The sequence below is a fragment of the Denticeps clupeoides genome, chromosome 2 (assembly GCF_900700375.1).
Source record: "Denticeps clupeoides chromosome 2, fDenClu1.1, whole genome shotgun sequence".
Classification (NCBI taxonomy): Eukaryota; Metazoa; Chordata; class Actinopteri; order Clupeiformes; family Denticipitidae; genus Denticeps; species Denticeps clupeoides.
This window is the reverse complement of record NC_041708.1, coordinates 1,191,315-1,213,851: the sequence shown is the minus strand read 5'-3', so window position 1 is coordinate 1,213,851 and position 22,537 is coordinate 1,191,315. Positions and strand designations below refer to the sequence as shown.

Here is a 22,537-nt window from a genome sequence, read left to right as displayed (position 1 = left end):
GGAGATCGGGCTCTCGTTTCAGGACGACGGGAGATCCGCGATTACATCAGACAAAATGATGAAGATGAGCTTTCCAGAAGCTCATCTTTAATCAGTCACTCGTCCGCACACCCGCCGGCGAGTGTCCTACCTCCGTCACGAGCGGGGCGGGCGGGGCCCCGAGCCATCTAAAAATACCCGCAGGCAAGATTCCGGCCGCCACCGTGTCACACACTGGCGTCCCGCGCCCAGGAAACGGACCCGTTCCGCTCAGCTCGGAGTCCAGGTAATAATCCCTGCACTTTCCTTCAATGGCTCCTTCTGACCAAGTTTCTGACTCAAGATACCGACCGATGCGGTATTAGAACCGTAATTAGAGCCGGAACCCCACTTCTTCTCCACCCAAACACAACATGGAGGCGCAGGAGAAGATACACACACACACACACACACACACACACGTTCATTACAACGCCACTGGAGGCATGTTTCACACAGCATATCATATCTACACAAGCTTCTTACAGAGGACAACTCACAGGGACCTTCAACCTTGGCAGTTCCAGAGCAGACAAATTATTTCCATCTAAATGAACACGGCATTACCAACATCACAAAACTCCTTACAAAAGCAGCGGCGAATTTAACTGGTGAAACCTGCTTTAAAGGAAGCCTCTCTGGACCAGCAGTGGCCGAACATGATGGCTTCTCGCAGCAGAACGCCAGGCAAAAGAATAAAGGTCCCAAAGAAAGCAGCGCCTGAAAAGGAGGCGGAGGAGTACGTCACGCCAGGCGGCTACGAGCTGGAGAAGCTCCTGAACCGCGGGTGTGTGGAGTACACCCGGGTCAACGAGGTGTGGCCCAACGTCTTCATCGGAGACGAGTAAGTCTCAACCGAAAGGTCGGGCAGGCTTCAAAAAAATTTAAACTAAAAATTCCAACAAGAAGATTATGGATGTTATTCTTGGAATACCTGTATGTTCTGGAAAAGCTCTGGCAATCATGCATGTTGATAGAAAGGACAGGATTAAAAAAAAAATTGTCATGTTTTCCAGGAGGAATAGATATTTCGATTCTGAAAAGCCCACCGGTGATCTGCCAAAATAAACACACATTAAACCCATGAATTACAATCAAAAAGACCCAATTAGCAGTGAATTACGTGACACTAAGTTAGTCTGGTCAATAAATGTTAACTATTTTGAATGAAATAACTAGATATAATATCATTATTATATGGTTCACACACTAGTTAGCTACAGTCGCCTTGAACCGCTAATATTCAGCAGCGCCTTAAGACTTTTCATTAAGACTCAAATTATATAAAAAATTCTTATAAAATTTTTTAAAAGTAACTTGAACTTGGCTTAAAAACCAAACGGAAAATGGTAAATGTCGCTACTTAAGCTAAATGCTAAAATGCTCATAAAGTCTTGAGCGAGGGGACTTACAGTCAGTAGATACAGGGACAGTCCCCCTGGAGACGCTCAGGGTTAACTGTCCTACTCGGGGACGTGATGGTGGTAAGTGGGGACGAACCTGGGACTTTGTGGTCTTCTGGTTCGTGGGCGAGCGTCTCACCCACTTTTACCCACTAGACAGTACACAGCACTCGTGCTCTCAAGTTACATTCTGGAACGTTCCCAACCGGAGTGCAGCAGGTATAATATTACATCTCTGTAGGGAAACCGCCAGGAGCCGCCACGGCCTGGAGAGGATGGGCGTAACCCACGTCCTGAACGCCGCGGAGGGGACGTGGAACTGTGTGGACACCGGCGCGGATTACTACAGCGGCATGGGCGTCGCCTACTACGGGGTGGCGGCAGAGGACGTGCCGGGCTTCGATATCAGCCAGTACTTCTACCCGGCCGGACTCTTCATTGACCAGACCCTCAGCAGACCAGAGAGTAAGACTGGACTCGATTTAAAACCAGTAGTTACAGGGACAGTCCCCCCCTGGAGACACCCAGTGTCCTGCTCAGGGAAACGATGGTAGTAATGTGTCTCTGTTGGCGCTGCAGATAAGCTGCTGGTGCACTGCGTGCTGGGCCGGAGCCGCTCGGCCACGCTGGTCCTGGCCTACCTCATGATCTACAAGGAAATGACCCTGGTCGACGCCATCGAGCACGTGAAGCGGCGCAGGCGGATCGTCCCCAACTGGGGCTTCCTGAAGCAGCTGCGACGACTGGACACCTGCCTGCTGGAACAGAGACGAGCCGGGGCGGCTTCTGGAAAAGTCCCACAAGCGGAAGCCAAGGACCGATGAGTCCGGTTAAGAGCGAAATACGGAACTTGGCACTCGGCAGCGGCTGCGACCCAACTGGGAGGATTCAGAGAAGCAGGAGAATTTTGCACATGGTTGATCATAATTTATTTTTTCCGCTAGAAATGTACAGCATTTGTATTTGAACTAAGTGGTACCTCATAAATACATGACTTGTCATTTCCTCCTATCTGTACAAATGAGCGGGTGTGGCCCGTTCCGTCTCCCCTCTCCTACGGTACCAGCCACTCTGGTACGAAGGCTACAAAAGAGCGATAAGAACAGAACACAGAAGTACAGGTAGCTTTTTACATGCAGAGCATTAGCGCCGTTTGGTCTATTCACAGGCTGGACACCACATTTATGTAAAATATAAATCCAACATTTTATAAAGATAGAAAAGAAATCTACACATGGAATGAACGTGTAAATTCAAAGGCCCCCCCTCTTTTGTAAAATAATAACTCTGGACCAGTTATTAAGTTTCTATATTTATAATCTTTTGCTCCCCCCCCCCCATTTCCGCTTTGAAATGTCTCTGAACTGAATTGGGTACAAACTGCGATATAAGTTTTTATTATTATTATTATTCTGACACATCAGTCTGCAATATAAAACAGAAAGCTGCCATGAAGAAATTTGTTACAAAGAGTTCAGAATTATACATACAATTCAGATCAATAAAACTTTTAAATGCAAAAAGAACAAAAAAAAACAAAAAAAAAAAAAAACAAATGAAAGACTAAGTTTACGTTTTTTTTTTGTTTTTTTTTTGTTTTTTTTAACAGTATCAGAATTTAACAAAATATAATTTCATTTCTCTCCCATTACAGGGAAACTCAGTGAAGGCCAGACATTTTTAAAATGGCTTGCTATTCACCACGACACTAGTACAGTACTACTTAAATGCACTGTCACTAACATAGAGACTCTGTAGCATGCTAAGTTGTCACTTTACAAAATAAGTAGAATAATTTATATGTACAAAGGCATGAGTATGGTACAAACTTTCAGCACTGTTAGACAGATAGACTGAAAAGGCTCTGGCATCTGATTGCTCCGTCTGTAGCAGGCACGCTTCATGGCTTCTTTAGAAAGACTGCTACGAGACGGCCGTCCCCTTCTCTTCCGGAGGGAACAAGAACGCTAAATTGACTCTTTAGTTTCGTTATAAAATCAGTAAGGCTTCAGTAAGGAAAGAAAACGTATAAAATAAGTCGCGCGATTCGCTCTCGTCCAATCGTCGTTGAGAGATTTTTGCATTCTTGCCAAGTGCTGGTTTCAGTAACGTTTTCGGATGAAAGTAACATTTACGTAAAAAGAACGGAAAGAGAGACGCGTGGAGCTACCGCCTCATGAAAGGGCCTTTGAGGGGTTGCTTGGACATGCCCGTGTTCATGTACCCGTGGTGGCCAGCGGGCGGGTACATCATGTTGCCGTGGGGCGGAGCCTGCATGGGCTGCTGGGGGTATGGCTGGCCGCCCACCATTCCCATTTGCATAGAGTACTGCGGCGACTGGTTGATGTAGGCGTGGTTGCCGTGGTAGCCGCTGTTCATCATGGACTGGCTCACGCGGTAGCCGTTCATGCCGTTGAGGGCGGGGACGTTCATGTTCATGGAGTTGACGTTGTACGCCGGCGCCGGCATGATGTTGACCGCGCCCATGTTCATGCGCGACATGGCCAGCGTCCTGCCCGGGGCCTGCATGGGCACGGACTGGGGAGCCCCGCGGGCGTACATCTGCTGCTGCTGGTGGGCGTGGCTGGGGTGCGTCGAGTGGTGCGTGTGGGCGTGGTGGTGGTGGTGGTGGTGAGGATGGGCGTGAGGCAGCACTGCTGCAGACTTGGAGCGGATGGCCACGTGACCTTTTGAGGAGGAGCCCACCTGCGCCTGGATCCGCTGGGACGGCGGGATGGCCATGTTGGACGCCGCCATGTTTCGCTGGAGCATCATGGGCGGAGGAGGAGGAGAGGAAAGGTTCGGTGGAGCCGGGGTCATGGACCCCTGCACCTGGGGCCCCCCCGGGACCGCGTGGGCGGACTGCGCCAGGGGGACCAGGTTGGGAGTGTTGAGCTGGGAGGACATGGAGGCGCTGTTGGCGTAGGAGGTCATGGGGTGCGGCGCCGCGGAGTGGTTGAAGGGCAGCGGGTGGTCCATCAGCGTGTTGGTGAGCTGCTGGAGCTTCGCCAGGCTGAAGGTCGCCGACGGTTGGGGGTAATGACCCCCTCCGTACTCGCCCTGGTTAAAGCGCTCGTAGAGGCTGAGGTTGGCCCCGCCCGACTCCGAGATGTCGGCCAGCTGCACCGGGGCGGAGAAGTTGCCGGGCAGCGCGCACTGCTGCTGCTGGGGGAAGTGGAGGCCGTGCTGGGCGTGGCCGTGTAGCGCGTGTTGGTGGTGCAGGTGCGGCGCGTGCTGGGACTGCGAGACGTGCTGCCGGTGTTGGGGTTGAGGGGCGTGCTGCGACGGAGGGCCGTGTTGGGGGCGTGGCCCGTGCGGGACGAGCTGGCTGTGCTGGCTGGTGCTGGGCGGCCGCTCGGCGACGCAGGCCTGCGGCGATTTGACGTTGCAGTGCTGCGGCGAGCTCAGGGCGTTGGGCTGGATCAGGCCGCACCCTCCGCCCACGCTGGCCATCTGCTGGGTGACGGCGCAGCTGCTCTGGGCGAGGCCGCTCTGGGCGAGGCCGCTCTGGGCGAGGCCGCTGTAGGAGCAGCTGCTCTGAGTGGAAGCCACGCCGCAGATGCCCCCGCCGCCGCTGCCACCCAGCGTGGAGTCGTAGCTGCTGGGGTTCTCGTAGTTCTCGGTGGTGCTCTCGATGCTGCCCAGGTCGCTGAAGCCGCTGTCCACCACCTGCTGGGAGTGGTCCGACACGGACGGGACGTCCATCATGGGGCTGGTCTCCATGTTGTGCAGGGACGGGACGGAAATGGCGCCGCCCTGGTGTTCGGGGCTGATCTGCGTGTAGCCCCCTTCCAGCGCCGTGATGGCGGGACTGCTGACGGAGCGCACCGACTGGCTCGGGTGGGAGTGGACGGACGAGATGGGGCTGCTGTGAGCCGACTGGCCAAAATCCTCCATCGGCGGCGCAACCTGGGGGCTCTGCTCCACCTGGGCGTACCCCCCCTCCAGCGCCGTCTGCAGGCTCCGGCAGGCTTCGCGGGTCTCCGCACAGTCCTGGTAGCCGGCGTCCTGCTGCTCGGCCTCGTGGGTAAGGGACTGAACCGCTTGTGCCGTCTCGGAGTCGATCTCCTGGCACAAGGGGGGGTCTTTGAGCGAAGAGCGAGCCGCTGGCGTCTGGAGCTCTTGAGGAGCAGGACTGGTAATGTTGTTCTCCTCCTCCTCTTCGTCCTCGTCCTCCTCCTCAACCTCCGAGCTGGCAGTGGGGCCGAACTCCGCTGCCATCTCTTCCCGGTTGCCAGGCGTCCTTGGCGACGGAGCCAGGCTGCTGGGTACCGCCTGGTTATCTGGAGCCAGTGGTGCATTGTTGTGGTCCCCAGAGCCTAAAAAAGCGCCGGGCGGCTCATTCGTCCCTTCGCCGGGCGGGTCTCTCTCAGTGACGGCAGAGTCGTTGTGGCTGTCGTCCTCGTCGTCCGCGTCCTGGTCGTCCAAGATACGAGGCTGCTCGTCCTCCTCTTCGTCCTCATCCTCCGCCATTGTTCTGGGGTCCTCCGATTCCTCGCGGTCGTTCTCAGCATCCTCCTGTTCATGGTCAACCAAGGCAGGGGCTTTCAGGCTCTCCTCTGGAGTGGGGGAGTGTCCCGGCGACGCCGCGGGCGAGCCCTCGGGTGACGCCGCAGGCGAGCCGGGTTTACAGGAGGCCAGGTCTGGACTCGGGGGCTCGGAGGGAAGCGGCTCCATGTCCGCGGCGCTGGAACCAGGGGCGGAGCCGGCCTCGCAGCGCTCCTCGGCGGTGGCCCGCTGCTCGTCCGGGTCCTCTCTCGGCTCCTCGGCCGGGATGTGGTGATCGGCCTCCATCGGCGTCTCCGGGGGGGTGTAGAGGTTGAGCTTGAAGCCCAGCTTCCTCTCTTTCTTCAGCCTCCACTTCGGGGGACCTCGCTTCACACCCTTGGGCCAGCCCTTCTTGCGTTTGACTGGACGAGGGTTTCCTGCCTTCTCTGGAAGGCCAGAACCTAAATTAAGAACAAGAGGTTACGCTCTGACACCCACCATTTTAATAATGTCTAAGAAAATAAAACTGATCTGTATGATTAGTACCCCTCTCCATGTTTCATTTCACACTTCTACTATTTATTGGTCAAATTTTTGGCCAAGTTTGCGGTGAGGAGACAAAGTTGTAAGGTCATGCAGAATTCATTGGGGTCGGTTGAATGTGTTAATTTACATTCAAATCATTTACCAGTCGCCCTTATCCAGAGCGACGCCCTTATCTGGAGACACTCAGGGTTAAGTGTCCTGCTCGGGGACTCAATGGTAGTAAGTGGGGTTTGAACCTGGGTTTTCTGGGTCATAGTTGAGTGTGTTACCCGCTAGGTTACTACCAACCCTACTTTCAGTACTCCACCCCCCTTACAATCAGTAGTTACAGGGGACAGTCCCCCTCTGGAGACACTCAGGGTTAAGTGTCCTGCTCGGGGACACGATGGTAGTAAGTGGGGTTTGAACCTGGGTTTTCTGGGTCATAGTTGAGTGTGTTACCCGCTAGGTTACTACCAACCCTACTTTCAGTACTCCACCCCCCTTACAATCAGTAGTTACAGGGGACAGTCTCCCCCTGGAGACACTCAGGGTTAAGTGTCTTGCTCAGGGACATGATGGTAGTAAGTGGGGTTTGAACCTGGGTTGAGTGTGTTACCCGCTAGGTTACTACCAACCCTACTTTCAGTACTCCACCCCCCTTACAATCAGTAGTTACAGGGATAGTCCCCCCCTGGAGACACTCAGGGTTAAGTGTCCTGCTCAGGGACACGATGGTAGTAAGTGGGGTTTGAACCTGGGTCTTCTGGTTCGTTACCTGCTAGGCTACTAGCACCCTGTAACTGCTGAGATCGGGACTGGAGAGACTGATAAATGGTTAGAAAAGCGATACGAAACATCGGTTCTCTCAGACCACAGCGCGGTGGTTTGTGGGGTCGGTAATAATTCCAGGTCAGCTGAAGCACTGACTCATCGAGTCTAATGTTACAGAACAAAAAAAAGTTGGCGTTGCCTTCGCTCCGACGTTTCTGGCCAGCGTCCTCGCCGGTTTGTATGCGCCTCGGCCGACCCCGGCGGCTCTTGGCTGGCCTCGTGAGCTTCTCCTCGTCGCTCATTTCGCCCAATCTGCTGGAACGTTCCAGAAGAGGCATGGGCCTCTCGTCCTCAGAGTTCTCGAACGGTTCGTCGAGAACCTCGGTCGTCTCGGAGATGGTCTCGGTGGTGACGCTGCTATTGATCCTTTTCCGCTTGCGACCCCTCTTCCGCTTGAGGTTGATTGTTCTCTGAAATATGAACAGTCATGGTTGGAGCTTAAGTGTACACACACACACACACACACACACGCAGTAACAGACAGCTTTCTTTCCACCAAATGTTTTTAAAAGCGCATAATTATGGTTTAAATGGAGCCTTCAGAATGCGGCCTCATTACAAAAGCTTAAGCTTCGGGGGGGAAGCCAAAAAAATCCCCACATACACCAAGAGGAGGAAAGAGCATCAGAGGCTCCATGCAGAACCGCAAATCCTGGGCAAGCTTGTCCTCAGCAGACTTTTGAAAGCCACAAATGAGCCATGAAGCACAACCGAACCCATAAGTCATTTGAACCACTCAAAATAAATAAATAAAATTTAAAAAATTACATTTGCTTGTCAAAAAATATAAAAAAAAAGTCATTTGACTTTTTTTTCTTTCTTTTTTAAGCTTTAAAAGAAGAGCACGTCCTGGGTTGTAATACAGCGTCCGACAGCAGGGGGCAGCGCTGCAACTCGGCAGACGCCTCTGCCCGGACGTGAACGGTGAAGAGAGAAACCTACAAATATTTGGTCTGGTGAAACTTATCTTCAGTCAAAAGGACACGGGGTTCAGGAAACACCCTCACCTTCCTCTTGACCCCGAGCATGGCCTGCGCCTTGGTGAGGATGGGCGGCGCGCCCTCGTAGTCCTCGTCGTCGTCGCTCCCGCTGCTGTCGCCGCCGCTGCTCTGCCGGCTCGCCCGGCGGTACGGGTTCCGGCAGTGGACCTTGGTGAGCGGCTGCCGGCTGCTGTGGCTGACGTAGAGCTCCCGCTCCTCCTTCTCCCAGCAGCTGGCCTGTTCAGTCAGTCGCTCGGCCTGATCACACACAGAATCATCATCGTCGTCGTCATCAGACCGGCGGTAATTATATTTTGAAAAGACGAACGCATTAATAAACGGCGGCGGGAGGTTCTGATCAGGTGTTTGTCGCAGCGCGCTATTTACAGTTCATTACCAGCCACACCGATTCAGCTCATTTTGCACGTCATTACGTGTTTGCCGACAGCGAACGCATTTAGACCTCTAACGTACTTAAACTGAACAAACCGGACTGCGGTTCTCTATTAGCACCGGAAACATAAAATTATTATCATTTTTTTTTTTTTTTTTACATTTAAAAGCACTACAGAGTGCTTTTAAATGTATGCAAATGTTTTTTTAAAAAAAGCACAAAAACATTCACATATACATACTATTAATCAATTAACAGCATGTTTACATATTATAAAATGGGCTAAATGAAAATAGTTAAAACTATTAAATATTCAGAGTCACGTTATGGTGGCATCATCACACGTACGTCCATTTCGGCCTCGCGCTCCTCCTCGGACAGCATGGCGTTGAGCGACACCGCAGGTGACCACCGCAGCGAGTCCGGGTCGACTTCGTACTGCCGAGGCCGCGCCCGCAGCTGCTCCACGTGCTTCAGGATCAGCCGGAGCCGTCGGACGATCACCACCCTGCCCACGGGAGAAGCAGAGTTCGAACGAGATTAGACCGTTTATGCCACAACTTCATTAGAAGCTGCTCTGCCGAGGCCATAGGGCACGTCGGTATAAACGGGATCATTAAGAGCAGGAATACAAGGCTGGGTTTCGGTTAACAAACCGCCTCGTAGTGTGCCAGTGGTGGCCTAGAGGTTAAGGAAGCGAACCCGGTGATCAGAAGATTGCCGGTTCAAATCCTGAGCCGCCAAGGTGCCACTGGCACAATAAGCAGCGTTGTTTAACTTGAGCGTCCCGACACGCTGCTCCCCGGGTGCCTGTCATGGCTTCCGACTGCTCACCAAGGGTGATTGTTGAAAGCAGAGGACACATTTCACCGTGTGACAATGACAAAGCGCAAAAAAAACAAAACACAAAAATATATAGAACCACAATTTACACTGGAGTGCTGCAAATTCAGCTGGTATCAAGGGTTCTTCAGCTTTGATTGTGCAAAAGACCTTGACATTGAAGATTAGTCATTGAATTCACGTCAGATTTTTCTAACAAATTAAACAAATTAAAAACCGCAACATTTGAAGCTCGAATAGTCTTTCTTGGTCCGTTTTGGGGGAATAATTCTTCATTTTGGAGTCAATTTCACTCAAAGTGAAGTGATTGTCACTTGTGATACACAGCAGCACAGCACACGATGCACACAGTGAAATTTGTCCTCTGCATTTAACCGACCACCCTGAGTGAGCAGTGGGCGCCATGACAGGCGCCCGGGGAGCAGTGTGTGGGGACGGGACCATCATCAAGGGGACCTCAGTGGCACCTTGGCGGGTCGGGATTCGAACCGGCAACCTTCTGATTACGGGGCTGCTTCCTTAACCGCTAGGCCACCACTGCCCCTTAAAGTTCAGACTCATCTTGTAATGTCCCATAAGACTAGTGTGGTTTTTGTCAACAAAACATGTTAGTCAATGAACCTTCATGACGTGACAAACATGCTGAACATGTGACTAACTGTAACGAAATATTTCCTGTAATGTTGCTGACGACTCCCTCTCGATTAATCGCGTTATTATTATTTTGCAGTATTTCTGTCGCAGATGAGGTCACTTCCTCAAGTCCTGTTCTATTCTTGCATTATTAAAATTTCAGAATGCTTATATGGTGGCTGGGCGAAAAAGACGAAGCAACCGTTCGGGCACTTTCTTCACAATAAAGTGTAAAAGAAAACCGAATGCGGGTCACAGGGAGAAATGCAGCCACTGGAATGGATGTCTAGTATGCGTGTCCTGAGTCTATAAGGTAGCAGTAAAATACTAAAATATAACCTTGTTTTAGTTATGTAATGTTGTTTTTGTCTGTTCTACTCTGTTAGAAAAAAGAAAGAAATAAAGAAACAAAAATACTTAAAATACTAAAAACTAGACTAAAATTTTCACGGATAATTGACTAAAAGGCTCAGACTGAAAAGTGACTAGACTAAAACGAGCCTGCCGGTGAAATGAAGGCCGGCCTACGGCGGCCCACCTGCCGTCCTGCCGGTCGATCATGTTGAGGTGCTGCAGCGTGGTGGCGATGTCGTGCGGGCACATCCCCGTGGCCCTGCTGATGCCTTTCACGCTGACGCGCCGCTCCGCCTGCTCGTACAGATGCTCCAGGACCACGCTTTTCCAGTACGCCAGGTAGGACAGGCGGCCCAGATCTGACAGCGGCTTCTCCGGGGAGCCGGCTTGTCCTTCTTGCCTCGAGAGAAGGTAACCTTCAAAAAAAAGGAGACATTAAAGTAAAAAAAAAAATTCATTCCTGACACGCCCTGTTCCCAAACAAGGAATAATGAGGTGCGTTTTGGGAAGAAATCACGTCACGTGCCAATTAGTTGATTAAAGAACGGTTAAAAACCCTCTACAAGAGTTAAATAAAGGGATCTAATCACATTCCCCAATAAAGCTCTCATGTAGTGGAGAGCGGCGAGCCTTCAATCTCCCCCTAATCTCCTCCTTTGTCATCAGAACGCTCTCATATCTCCCCACGGCGCAACCAAAACCAAACCGTCTCATTACACCTCTTACAAAAGACACACACACGATACTCCAGATCCCATCAAAGACAGAGCCTTGAGCTAACAAAAGACCACGGGACAAGAGCGTCTCAATCACTCCGCTAAATGCTGCAAAGCGTTCCGGCCGTCGCCTGGGGCTCCGAGAAGATCCGTCACGATGCTGCAGGTTCCGCGACGCTCGCCAGGCCTTCACCCTCTCAAATTCCAAAAGCAGCCATTTAAAAATGCTAAATTTGTACCATCGCAGACACCGATTCGGACCTCCAACTGGAAGTTATTTCCGTTCGGTAATCAATAACGAGGGGCAGTGACGGCCTAGCGGGCCCGTACGCAGTCCCGGTCCACCAAGGCGCCACTGGGGTCCCCTTGATGGTCCCGTCCCCACACACTGCTCCCCGGGCGCCTGTCATGGTGTCCACTGCTCACCAAGGGTGATGGTTAAATACAGAGGACACGTTTCACCGTGTGCTGTGCTGCAGTGCATCACAACACTTTCACTCAAGTGAGAATTATGCAGTTATGAGAAGTTGTATTTGTATTTAGGCAAAATAACTAGACCGACAACATGTTTAATGGAGATGGAGAGACTTGTTTGAAGGAGGTCCAGAGGAACCTACTGAAATCGATCAGGAACCTGCCGAATCCCTGCTTCTGGTGTTGGGGCAGCACCATGATACAGGAGACGTTGTACTTCTGCTGGCAGAGCTTCTCCTGCGGGGAGGAGGAGGAAGAGCGGAGATGAAGCTCGCCGTCTGACACGCCCACACCCACCCGGGGCCTTGCTCAGCTCACCTTGGAGAAGTAGCCGACGAGGTGACAGCCCTTCTCGTCGTTCTGGGTGAGGATGTAGAAGAGGAACGGCTCCACGTCGTAGTACAGGGTCTTGTGGTCCAGGAACAGCTTGGCCAGGAGGCAGAGGTTCTGGCAGAATATTTTGCTGATGTTGCCGTCCACCTGCTCAGCAAAAACAGGACAACTGAGAACAAGCGGAACACCACGCTGACACGGAGGAAGGATCCATGACGCGCCAACGAGGCTGACCTCAAACACAGACAGATCGTCCTTTCGGTAAATCTCATTGGCCGGCGGGTGGAACCATCCGCACTTCTTCATGTGTCTCAGCAGGATGTTCTTACTTCTCATGTACTTTAGGCAGAACTCGCACAAGTAAAGCTTATGCAACCTGTTGAAGAGCGACAAGAGTTCATTTTCCTCGTCCCTTTGTCAGGAAACGGTGCAGAAAGGCCCTGCCGCGATCACCGTACCTGGAGAACTCGGGCGGGTACGGCGACGAGTACCACGTCTGAATCTCATACGCGCCAAACTCGATGACCGCAGGGTACGGCCCACCGGTGTCTGGGTTCAGAGGGCTCCCGGATCTCTACATACACACAACCAGAGAATAAGAATTAAATTCTCATAAAGCAGTCTAGTCACAAGTAGGAGTTGGCTGCTAGATCATTAGTGAACTCGCTGGTTCTTCAGAGTCTCGCGTGAATGAACACATGTGGAGTTCTGTACTTAACAAAAAGTAGAGACCTGATCTCCACAGTCACCGGACCTGAACCCAGTCCAGATGGTTTGGGGTGAGCTGGACCAACAAGTGCTAAACACCTCTGGGAACTCCTTCAAGACTGTTGGAGAAGCATTTCAGGTGACGACCTCTTGAAGCTCATCGAGAGAATGCCAAGAGTGTGCAAAGCAGTAATCAGAGCAAAGAAACTAGAATATAAAACATGTTTTCACTTATTTCACCATTTTTTGTTAAGTACAGAACTCCACATGTTCATTCATAGTTTTGATGCCTTCAGTGAGAATCTACCAACGTAAATGGTCATGAAGATAAAGAACACACACATCGAATGAGAAGGTGTCCAAACTTTGGTTAAATGCACTGTGTATGACACGTGACAATCACTTCACTTTCAACTTTCTTTTCACTTATTACCTATAAAAGTATAAAATATGCTATAAAAAAAAAAAAAGGTATTTTCTGGTGCCACGATCCCTCCAAACATCACACCGCTGCTCCTCACCTGGGCGGAGATCTCCTGCACCCGTCGGAACAGCTCCACATCCTCCTCAGTCACGTGCTCCTTAGCAACGGCCACGAATCCCGCCTGGGCGTCGGGCCGCCTCTGGCACTGGCCCTCGCTGCCTGTTTCGGCGGAAGGAACGGCGTTATTCACCCGCACATTAACTCCACACAGAGCCGAGCAACGCTACCCGTCCTCGGGTCCACCGCACAGACACTTTAACTCCACTTCCTTCCCGTTTCTCGCCCGGTGAGTAAACCACACCCCCTCATTAGTTATGAGGGATACCGGGGTTTTAATTAGCAAACCGAATTGAGATTAATGATGAAATGTTGAGTCAGGCTGCCGAGGTGACTGATGATATCTGCGTGGTTAAGGATGGGCGGGGCATGGGAGGAGGAGCACATACACAGCGATGCGTGAGGAAGAGGCGGAGTCTCTCGGCCATGCACTACGAGAAGCACAGTGAGAAAGTAAACCAAGAACGTAAACCTGGGGTTAGTCGAGCGGTTGATGAGAGTAGAGGACGGTAAAAAGCAGAAGGAGGGGGGGGCGGGGAAGGCAGCTCCCGCCGGGTGGGTCGGAGAGGGTTAATGAGAGAAGAGTCGCGAGCGGCGGCAGCAAGCCGCCCGCTCTCGAGGACGTGCAGCCCGGGGCCGGGGGCGCCCGGCCGTTTCTTACCATCGTCGCCGCGCCCGCTGGTCTTGGCGCCCGTTTCCGGAGGGGGGCTCCCTTTCGGAGCGGAGAAGGGCCTATATTTTAACCTGCCTAGCAGCCGGTGCTTTTTCAGGAAGGGGCTACGCAGGAAGTGGGCGACCGTCTTAAAGGGCCGGCCCCTGGGCGCGCCCCACCCGGATGCAGACGGAGGGAGGGCCAGCAGCCTGCTCTTAACAGGCTTCTTTCCCAGCAGCTTAGGGGCGGAGCTGTCGGCGGGGGTCCGCGGCGACTGCCCTGCGCGGCGGTGCCCCCGCTTGGGCGGGGCGTAACTTGGGAGTCCCTTTTTCCGAGATTGTCCCTGAGTGGTAAAGATATGCGAGAGTCCGTCGAAGAGCCCCTTCAGCTGGCTGTTGGTGGAGACGCTGCCTATGGACGGGGCGCTAGACTGACTGGACGAGCTGTTGGGGGACGTGGCGGGGGCGGACTGGGAGGTCGGGGGGCTACGCTCGGCCGGTGGGGGGGCGAGGGACAGGCTATAGCACGGGGAGGCAGACTCGTGGCTGGACGGAAGCTTCGGGAGGCGTGGCTTCCTGGGTCGGCCGGGCCGGGCGGGGCCGGACTCGTCTCCCCGCGACCTGCGGCCCACCGGCGACGGCGTGAAGAACTTGGAGAGGCCGTCGATGAGCCCTTTGGTTTTCCTGTTAACCGTGTGTGCGGCCGGGACGGAGGCGGGTGCGGGCGTGAAGGGGGGGGGTGTGGGAAGTGGGGGTGGAGTTGGGGGGGGGAGGGGTGTGAAACGGGCCGCCCAACCGGGGTCTGCGGCAGCCAATCTGCTTCGGACATCCTTCACAGATGCGGCATGAGCAGATGAGAGTGTGGTACAGACTGTGATTGATTGACCCCTACCAGGTGACCCCCTTCCTGCCAGTGCAATCATGGAGCCGTCACCCCTGGATATAGACCTACGGGCAGATCACAAGCGTGAGAACACACCTCCCGGAAGCCGGCGTTCATCGCACACGCACCGTTTGCCGGGAGCCACCTACATTCTTTGCTTGAGCTTCTTGCAGGCTTTCCCCATTGGCTTGGCGTAGCGCCGCTTGATCTGATTGGCCTTCTTATGCAGCAGGGACAGCCCCCTCTCCCTCGGCCTGCAGACTTGGCAGATCCACGTGCCTGGAGAAAGAAAAACAACACCGACCATGGCTTCGTCAACGCCGAGGTCGCCGTGACAAGCCCCGCCCACACCAGGGAACCCGGAACGCTCACCTTTAGGCATCCGCGAGATGGGAGGGTCACAGCACTCCATGTGGAACCCGCGGTCGCAGGAATCGCAAAACAGCATGTCCTCCTGAAGCGGAAGAGTGGGCTTGAGAACGCGCGGCGCTGGATTGACCGTGGGGTCAGCGGACCGCTACGCGGCGACCCCCACGGGTCAAGATGGAGGCGGACTTACCGCGTTCTTGCCCTGTATTCGACAGGAGCTGCAGGTCTTGCACTCGATGCACTGCCACCTGAGCGCCTTCACGTTCGCCGACAGCTCGGGGGAGAACTTCAGACACGACGGGTGCCCTTCGGGAGAGACGGGAAGGTTCAGGCTCACACTGGCAGACATTTGCTTAACCCACTAAGGGCAGTAGTGGGGTGGCGGTGCCCCGTAATCAGAAGGTCGCCGGTTCGAATCCCGATCCGTCGAGGTGCCACCGAGCAAAGCACCGTCCCCACACGCTGCTCCCCGGCGCCTGTCATGGCCGCCCACTGCTCACCAGGGGTGATGGTTAAATGCAGAGGACACGTTTCACTGTGTGCACCGTGTGCTGTGCATCACAATCACTTCACTAAGATATAATAAGCACACACACACACACACACACACAAAAATACATAATACTACAGGGTGTGAAGAGAGTTCAATAAACTGCAACCGGACAAACCGCAAGGCCACCGAGCGCATCAGCCGAACCCACCGGCCGCGGCTAAAAGCGGCACAACGAGCGCGCGCACGAGCGGCTAATTAAAGATAATTTCATCTTAATGAGGCAGAAATGCGTTGGCGGTGAAAAACGCGCGCAAATAAAAAGCACGACAGCTGTCTTCCAGCGGGGAGGCGAACCGAACGCGTAACCCGGCTCGCCGCCGCCGCCGCTCCGCGTGCCATTTACAATAACTGGGCCGCACGAGAGAGGGAGAGAGAGAGAGAGAGGGGGAGAGGGGGGAGAGAGAGAGAGAGGGACGGGGGACGGTAGTTTAAACGGAGAGGTGGGCAATTTGGTCGGCAACAAAAACAAAAATGGCACCGATCCGGCGAGGCGAAGGGACGCCCGGTCCACCCCTCGAAAAACAAAAAGACCCCACGTCCAACCGGCAAAGCGCCGCGGAGAACAAAAGGGCGGGATCATTAAAACGGAATATCGGTCGCGGCGCAAAAAACAAACCGGTGCCGTGCCTCACTAGCGCCGGCGGATTAGCAGACCGTTACCCGCGATGGTTTTACGAGGCCTCTGATACAGACGGGACAGGCGCGACCCGTCACCGTCGGCGACTATCGAGCCCGGCGACCCGGGACGTGCGTCGTAGGATGTCCCGGAGGGGGACGCGGACCCTCCGCTGGTCTCACCGCACGGTTACGATTATTAATGCCTCGGTTATCGACGCGTCCCACAAACCGTCCACATTACTTGTCGTGACGTTTGCTTGGCGCCGTTCAGCCCGTCACGCTTTGGTTTAATCCGGCGAGCGGGAAAAAGCGGTCGGCGTTCAGTCCGCGCACACCTGACACCACAAACGGCCGAAAAACTGCCGAAAAACGGCCGGTTCGGACGCCCGCGGCGCCAGGCGAGCGAGGACGGAACGCCGGCAATTTCTTCTGCTCACTGGAGAAAAACCCGAACAGAATTTACGTACCGAGCAGCGCGATCGCGGCATAATCAATTACGATCTGCACCGAATCCGTACGGAATCATACACATCAACATCGAACCGCGGAATCCGCTAGAAACATGCGGAATGGTGGACGATTCGCGTTTCTGGGTGTGCGTGTCCGGTCGAGACGGGACTTTCGTACGGCAACGCAGCGTCCACGCGAAGACGCCGACCGCGGCGAGTCTGGACCGCTCGGCCCGATCGGTTCCGAGCACGCGCGCACATACGCTCGCGTAAGAACCAACGCGCCGACCAACTTGACTCGCAGTCAACAACTCGCGTCAGGGACAAGGGTGGTAGTGTCCTAGCGGGTGAGACACTCGTCCACGAACCCTAAGACCCGGGTTCAGATACCACTTACTACCATCGTGTCCCTGAGCAGGACACTTAACCCTGAGTGTCTCCAGGGGGGGACTGTCCCTGTAACTACTGACTGTAAGACGCTCTGGACGTCTGGTAAATGCCGTAAATGTAAATGGAGAAAAGCAGCGAACAAATCAGCCGATTCAAAGCGTGCGTTTATCACCATCGTTCCAGTCGTCCTGGACACATTCCCGGCCGCACGATGTTTATTTATTTAATAAGTTTATGCTGAGGTCAACCGTGAAGTTATTTGCATGAAATGCGCATTTTATTTACGTGTAAATGCCGAAGCGCTTTGTTGGACGTCATATTGCAGGTTTTTTTTTTTGGTGAATAAACATGTTTTTAAATACGTTTTTACGGTAAAACGTGGAGTTCAGAGGACACCAATCAAACACAACGTTCCGGGAACCGCGGCCGGTGATGCAGCAGACGGCGGCGCTTTATCACAGTTGCTTTGACTACTTGAACAGGAGAAGAGAGGGGTCAGGGGTCGGAGTGCTTACCACTGCTCCCACAGTCGGCGCAGGACAGGAGGTCCTCTGGTCTCCTGTCCCGGTTGGACTCCTTTGTTCCCAGACAGAAACTGCATATCGGAATCGGGTCGGCCCGGGTCTACAGAGAGAGAGAGAGAGAGAGAGAGAGAGAGCATTAAAACTAAAATCCATAAGAACGCGCATCTATGATCCACTCTTCGGACAATCCGCTACGGACAGGCGCCGTAATGGCAGAGAGGTTCCGCCGCGGCGGAGCACCAATTAAATTAATTCCGTGCTGTAGTCCCCGCTTCATTCGTTAAATCGACGGATGGGCCCAATAATCACAGTTTAAGGACGCGGTAATATTTCCGAACCGCTCTGGACGCTTCACGAAGAACCGGGTTTACGACGGACTGGTGGGGGGCCGAGGAGAAAAGAGAACGAGGGCCCGGGACGCCCTGCCCCGCTGCCACCGGCCAATCGATCGGCCACCACGAGAAGGCACTTCAGGGGCCGATCAATAAGCGCTCCATTTCCCCAAACAGCCTTATCAATAGCACTCAAACGGCGAGTCTACGGCCAATTAACGTACGAAGAGGAGCCGCGGTCCTACGGCACCTTCCCGACGCAGCGGGCGAATACGGAAACCAAAATGCGTCTAGAAGTTCGAGTACGGAGTGTGTAAACCTACAAAAAACACGCCGGGAAATGTACCGCGGAACGTTCCGGAGACCAGCATTATGGCCACTGAAAAGTCTCATAACGTTACAAACGAAAGCGCGGTGGAATATATTACCAGCCTACGCCGCCTCCCATCAGGACCCTCGGCGGGGTCAAAAAGGTCAAGTGGGCCGATGGACACGATAATAAGGCCCGGACCGTCCCGCTCAGGTAGAGGCCTGGTTTTTGCCGGGGTGGCCGGTACCGACCGCGGAATGAAAGGGGACACCTGGTAAAAACCAGGCCGCCGCTCCGGTTACGTAACCCGTTCCTCTCCGAAGCGCCCGGCGGTCCTCCAAACGAGCGAGCGGTGCCACCGTCCAGGAATTTTCCACTCCGCCCGACTTCCGCAGCGGCCCCGGGGTCACGTGAGCCGACTGGACGACCTCCGACCCCCCTGCCGAGGCAAGGGCGAAGACTAAACGGAGTTATTTACGCCGGGCGAAGCTTCTCGGCCACGCAGACACCGGACCGGCAGGAAACCGGATCGGCGTCACGGAAAAGTCGATCCCAGCAGCTGCTCACAGTTCACACCTCTAAAACGGGCGCGCGGCCCCGCCGAGGGACACGTCCGGGGGGGTGACGTCAGGCGCCAGGGAAAAAAAAGCTGGCGTGTTTTCGGGGGTGGGAGGGGTCAAAGGTCAGGGGTCGGGAAGGCCTACCTGGTCGCGCTCGTGCGGAAGCAGCGTGACGGACGTCGGCGCCAGGCTCAGTCCCCTCAGCCCCCTGTCCTCGCCGCCGGCGCCGCTCATCCGGTACCGCGGGCCCAGCTTCACCAGGCGGCCGCTGCTGACGGCCCGCTTGGCGGCCAGCCGCAGCCGGTGCCGGAACGCCGGGTTCTCCATGACGCCCGACAGGTCGTCCTGGGTCCGCAGGAACCTCTCGATGTTCTTCAGGGAGGAGCCGTGACAGTCGTCCAGGCCCTCGATGGCCCGCCTGAGGACCCTATTCCAGTCCACGTGCCGCAGGTCGCTGGGATTCCACGTAGACTCCCTGGACGGCGCGGCGGCCGCCCCGTGATTGTGCGACGCGATCCGCCCGGCGTGGCCCGGGTCTTTGTACGACGCGCTGCCCTTGTTGGTAACCTTGAGGACGGCGCCGTCCAGGACGCTTAATTCCAACTGCTCCAGGACGGCGCTCTTGTCCAGGCCGCGCAGCGCGGACACGGCGTGGCATATCCGCTCGTCCGACGGGCGCTGCTTCTGCCGCTTGATCTTCTGTATTGCTTCCAAGATCCACTCCGTGTACAGAGGGTTCGCGAGTTTCACCATGATTGGAGGGCGTGAAGCAGGACAAGGCGATCCATAAATAACCCCTCCTCCCGGCCGTCAATACATCCCCATCCGAAACATGCGCTTAATCCCACAACGTGTTGCACAAGGACGATAAATTCCTCCGCGGTCGGGATGCTCATCTACACAAGACACCAGCGTGCATGTTCAACCTGCAAAAAGAAGGAAACGCGACAGATATTACAACCAGCAGTCACACAATACAACAAATATAAAGTCAAAAAATACTTATGTTCGGTTCCAACCGAACACAGAGAGTAAACGACACTTTAATGCTCGACAGAGTGGCACAGAGAGGCCGAGGAAGGTGCCCGTCGGACCGCGATCCGGCAGGTGACCCGCAGACCCAGTACACACACCTGATCAACCCCCGAAAAGCACCCGTACCGCGGCCGGAGGGTTCGGGTCGGTTCGGGTCCACAGTGGCCGACCGCGGGTATGTAGCAGTCGGCTAGCTAGCGTTAGCCTGGGCTCGGGAGAGCCGGACTCGCTCGGCGGCCGCCGCCGACACCTGGCCGCTCCCGACCGGAGCTGGCTGCGGCGCCTGCCGCCAACGGAACCGGGCTGACCCGCGGACTTGCGCCGACGGGTCGGCCGCTCGGGTGCAGTTTCGCCAGCTAGCTGCTAGCTACGTGCCGCTAGCGAGCGAACGGCTCTTTTTGGCGAGCGAGCTGAACCGACTCCTTCAAACGAACGAGCGCGCTCCCCCAACGCCGCTTCATTTCGACGTGCAAAACAGCATCGCCGGAAAGTTCTCGATGTTTACAAAGTTCACGTAACCATTTACATAACCAGTCAACTAACAGCAGCCAACTAAGTATGAAATTTAATATTTAGTTTGACTAAAGACAACATGAAATCGTAAAAAAGCAGAATTGACAGCAGGACGTCTAAACGCTCTGTGCATGTGTGTATTTGCACGTGCATTGGCAAAACGTTGATCATTAGTGTTGTAACGTAATTAAAATAGCGGAAACTGCAGAAATGTAAACTTCTGGAGACCTTTGGTATTCAAACGATTCAAATCTGTAAAGTGATCCGAGTCGAAAGATTCGACTCCCGGAGCAGAGCCGGAATGCACAGCACCGCTAGCCGTTAGCATAAATGCTAACGCCAGTTAAACAAGCGACGCTTAGTTTTAGCGGCGGACGTCAAACTCGTTTTTTTTAACTAAACGGAGCGATTTAGCACGTCTACGTCCACGCTGCGACTAAATGTTGCAAAATAAGAGGAAAACCGACCGAACCTTGTGGCGCCGTCAGCAGCCCGGCTGCGCCGAGTCGCCGCTGCCCGACACCGTCGCCATTTTGTTACAATGTTGTAGTTTACGTGAATCCGACATGACACTGATTACAATCCAATGGAGCCTCATTAAAGCTCACCTACACGCCGACGCGCCCTGCCCACCGACTTTAATACTGGCTGTAAAAGAGCCACATCAGATTCCTGGTTTGATAAACGGCGCGTCAATCAGCGAGCGGGCGGGGATTGGCTGCGCGGCCTGTCACTTCCTGCCGACGCCCCGCCCCCCGAAGCCGCCAGCGCGCGTAATGGAGACACTTTGTCGCGCTAATCGTATTTTGACAGCGCGGCGGGGAAAAGACGCCAAAAGAACGACAGAAACGAAACGCGACGAAACGCCGCGACGTTTCGGCGCCGCGAGTTTAACCGGTTAGTCGCTGGTCGCCGATTAAAAAAAGGCCCGAAAGCGGCTCGGCGCGAAACCGGCCCAAGTCGGAGCGATCGCAGTGATTCCGAGGTTAAATAAAGCAGTAAAATGCGGTTATAAAGCACCACGCACAGCCACACACGCACGTCCACATATGGACGCTGGTATTAAGAACGGAACCGCGCAGGCTCTTCGCAACTTGCACCGGGGTGGGAAAAAAAAGAAAGAAAGACAGAAAGAAAGAAAGGAATCCGCTCAGCCGGACCGTAACCGTATTAAAAACCTACCAGCGATTTCGGCATTTACGATTTATCAATCTGAATATTTCCTGGGGGAGAAACGAGCCCCCGTCGGGGCGAGAGAGGAGGAGGAGGGGGGTAATAATCCATATCCGTCCGCCGCCGAACGCGCATAATCCACTTCTGCCGCTGCTGATATCCGTCTTTCCCGCGAACGCGTGTCGTTCTCGGGGTGAATTGTTAAAAAAAAGAAAAAGAAAAAAGAAACGCAGACATGCAGCATGCACGAAAACAGAAGTGGCGTGCGGCCGCGGAGCTGCTAGTTTTCCTCCTCTCTCTCTCTCTCTCTCTCTCTCTCTCTCTCTCTTCACTCTCTCTCCTTTTTTTTTTTACCTTCTGCAAGTTTTCCCTGAGATCCGTTCTTCGTTTCAGGGGATAAACCCCCCCCCCCTTCCACGACATCGGTCCTGTCTGGCGGACCTGATTGAGACGAACTAATTGAAGGGGTGATCTACGTGGCGACAGAGTGGGTCCCCGGGTTATTGTCGCAGATCAGAGGGACGCGGCGTCTTGAGAGGGTTCATCATGCAAGCCGCACGAATGTGACCCCCCCCCCCCTCTTCACTCTCTCTCTCTCTCTCTCTGTCTGTCGTGCGCCGTCGCTGATCGATTTTTTTGGGCAGTAAAATAATCGGAACTCCTATAATCGGCTCGGCGTGGAGACAGGTGGAGCGTTTTTTTGTCTGTGTCACTTATCTGCGCCCTCGAGAGGCACGACAGTGACATCCAACGTACTACAAGGGGTCACTAAACCACGCTGCCCCCCCCCCCCCCCCCCCCCCCAAAAAAAGGGACATTTCACCAAATTAATACATGTTCCAGAAGCTTAACCTTTTTATTATAATTAATAAACATATAATGACCCAGGCGAGACTCCATCAGTCGTTATCAGACCAACGCTGGGCCACCATC

At 54.2% G+C, this 22,537-nt stretch overlaps 2 protein-coding genes across 8 annotated transcripts; one reads left to right on the top strand and one right to left on the bottom strand.

Annotated features, from left to right (window-relative positions):
- Positions 1 to 183: 183 nt before the first annotated feature.
- Positions 184 to 2,951, top strand: LOC114773216 (dual specificity phosphatase DUPD1-like). The gene is made up of 4 exons (XM_028965725.1): positions 184 to 265; positions 648 to 862; positions 1,663 to 1,886; positions 2,001 to 2,951. Exons 2-4 carry the CDS (start codon positions 678 to 680, stop codon positions 2,243 to 2,245), a joined length of 654 nt encoding a protein of 217 aa, XP_028821558.1. The 5' UTR covers positions 184 to 265; positions 648 to 677; the 3' UTR covers positions 2,246 to 2,951.
- LOC114773162 (histone acetyltransferase KAT6B-like) lies at positions 2,334 to 22,149 on the bottom strand. Of its 7 annotated transcripts, none has more exons than XM_028965712.1 (17): positions 21,959 to 22,149; positions 19,028 to 19,809; positions 17,673 to 17,781; positions 15,338 to 15,453; positions 15,151 to 15,232; positions 14,928 to 15,057; positions 13,906 to 14,843; positions 13,225 to 13,346; positions 12,454 to 12,569; positions 12,230 to 12,371; positions 11,981 to 12,142; positions 11,806 to 11,899; positions 10,657 to 10,888; positions 8,991 to 9,150; positions 8,276 to 8,506; positions 7,408 to 7,678; positions 2,334 to 6,370 (listed from the first exon to the last, which is right to left on the bottom strand). In XM_028965712.1, exons 2-17 carry the CDS (start codon positions 19,634 to 19,636, stop codon positions 3,588 to 3,590), a joined length of 6,297 nt encoding a protein of 2,098 aa, XP_028821545.1. In that variant the 5' UTR covers positions 19,637 to 19,809; positions 21,959 to 22,149; the 3' UTR covers positions 2,334 to 3,587. The 7 variants fall into 7 exon arrangements, with proteins under 7 accessions (XP_028821545.1, XP_028821543.1, XP_028821546.1 ...); XM_028965710.1 differs by lacking the exon at positions 21,959 to 22,149 and adding an exon at positions 21,614 to 21,929; XM_028965713.1 differs by lacking the exon at positions 21,959 to 22,149 and adding an exon at positions 21,040 to 21,060.
- Positions 22,150 to 22,537: the final 388 nt, after the last annotated feature.